We start from the raw sequence: 1653 nt of genomic DNA on the forward strand, positions 1-1653 counted from the left end.
TTAAATAGATATTATTTATATTTGAAATATACAAAAGTATACAATTATCTTTAATATTTAATGTTAAAAAGATAGCAAATACTTTTTAAATTGACGTATTTGAAGAATAATTATCCTATTAATATTAATATTCAAATTAAAATTATCTTTTATTTTGTAATAATCAAAAGAAATATGAATTTAATATAAATATTAAATTCATAATTTTTCCAACAGTTTCAACCTCTCAATTTCTCTTGTGTCTCCTCTTCATCTTCATCTAATTTTTGGTTTATAATTCCGATTCATTGATATATTATGCTGTTTGACCGACGAATATCCTCCTCTTTTTAATTCCTTGCCGTTACAGTTTACACCATTCATTCCTTTATGAAATCACACAATAATAATCTCTTGCCTTTGCTTAATTATCATCCAAAACATGATTACAAAATTATTTTATAGACACAGATAAGGCAAATCATTCTCTTCAATTATTCAAAACAAAATTACATCCAAACTCTAAATATTATATTTATGTTGATGACATCCACAACTACACATTTTTCTCTTGATAGAGCAATAAAAAAAGTAAAACATACTCTATTTATCTTTCTATCTGTATATTGTTGTTTAATATTAAGGCTTATGGTTTTGAGTGTATATGTAATCCAAGTGAGCTTCCTGAACCACCCTTCTTTTCACACATTCTTCATCTTTCTCCTCGCACTCTTCTGCCCCCATCAACTTCTTCCCCAATAATACAAACAAATACTATTAGCCCATTTAACGTCAATAATATAGTTTCCTCTTCTTTTTTGAAAAAAAAAACACGTTTAACTCAGAAAGGAAAAAAGGCAAAGGAAAGATAAAATTTCTTACATATGAGAGATCTTCCTCTGCATCAGCTTGGGTGATCATCCCGTTTGTGTTGAACTCCTTTTCATCTGTTTGCTTACAATTTAACTCAGCATAAGCAGAAATCAAAGAGAAGATATATGCTACTATAAATTTGGAAAAGGGATTAGTTGAGACAAACCATGGTTGATTTGCAGCAGCAAACGAGCAGATGTTGAGAGAGATGAAAGAAGAAGAAAAGAAAAGACCAAAAGGCTTAAAAACCCAACACTGTTTCCCTTCATTGTTTTAGATTAAAGAAAGGAAGACTGAGAATAATTTGTAATGAAGAAGAGTGGGAAAGTGTACATAAATAGCAGCAGAAGAAGAGAGAGCCGTTTAAGTCACATGCAGAACCTCAACACTCTCAGCAGTGTTCGTGGACCCCTCTTTCTTCCCCTTTTATTTTTATTGTTCTTTTTCTCTCTCTATTTTAAACCTTAAAAAAGTATTTAGAATGGTACACTACATATTTAGTGACTCTATTCCCGTTTCATTTTGATCACTCAATTATGGATTTTATAAAATTATATATAATATACATTTTGCATTTTATTTTGATCATTTATTATTAAAAAATTAACATTAACACTGACGTGCCATCATAAAATAACATCACATCATAATTGAAAAAAATAAAAATCATAAAATTGACGGTTCTGTTTAATTTTTAATAGCAGATGACCAAAGCATAATAAAAACATAAAGTTTAAGTAAGATTTTTTTAAAAAATAACCGAATGATTAAGACAAAATTGTATAAATAGATGATTAAGTA

At 28.3% G+C, this 1653-nt stretch overlaps 1 protein-coding gene across 2 annotated transcripts; it reads right to left on the bottom strand.

Annotated features, from left to right (window-relative positions):
* Positions 1-451: 451 nt before the first annotated feature.
* LOC120153131 (putative phytosulfokines 6) lies at positions 452-1169 on the bottom strand. Of its 2 annotated transcripts, none has more exons than XM_039165130.1 (3): positions 1019-1169; positions 862-926; positions 452-729 (listed from the first exon to the last, which is right to left on the bottom strand). In XM_039165130.1, exons 1-3 carry the CDS (start codon positions 1119-1121, stop codon positions 619-621), a joined length of 279 nt encoding a protein of 92 aa, XP_039021061.1. In that variant the 5' UTR covers positions 1122-1169; the 3' UTR covers positions 452-618. The 2 variants fall into 2 exon arrangements, with proteins under 2 accessions (XP_039021061.1, XP_039021068.1); XM_039165137.1 differs by having other exon boundaries at positions 452-726; positions 1019-1168.
* Positions 1170-1653: the final 484 nt, after the last annotated feature.

This window comes from Hibiscus syriacus, unplaced genomic scaffold (genome assembly GCF_006381635.1).
Source record: "Hibiscus syriacus cultivar Baekdansim isolate YM2019G1 unplaced genomic scaffold, ASM638163v2 tig00002840_pilon, whole genome shotgun sequence".
NCBI classification, from domain to species: Eukaryota; Viridiplantae; Streptophyta; class Magnoliopsida; order Malvales; family Malvaceae; genus Hibiscus; species Hibiscus syriacus.

Bases quoted from the DNA above. Each gene is read 5' to 3' on its own strand.
- LOC120153131 (XM_039165130.1), bottom strand. From the start codon at position 1,121: ATGAAGGGAAACAGTGTTGGGTTTTTAAGCCTTTTGGTCTTTTCTTTT. The intron at 927-1,018 runs GTTTGTCTCAAC...GTAAGCAAACAG, and splicing joins GCTGCTGCAAATCAACCATG to ATGAAAAGGAGTTCAACACA. The intron at 730-861 runs GTAAGAAATTTT...TTATTGGGGAAG, and splicing joins CAGAGGAAGATCTCTCATAT to AAGTTGATGGGGGCAGAAGA.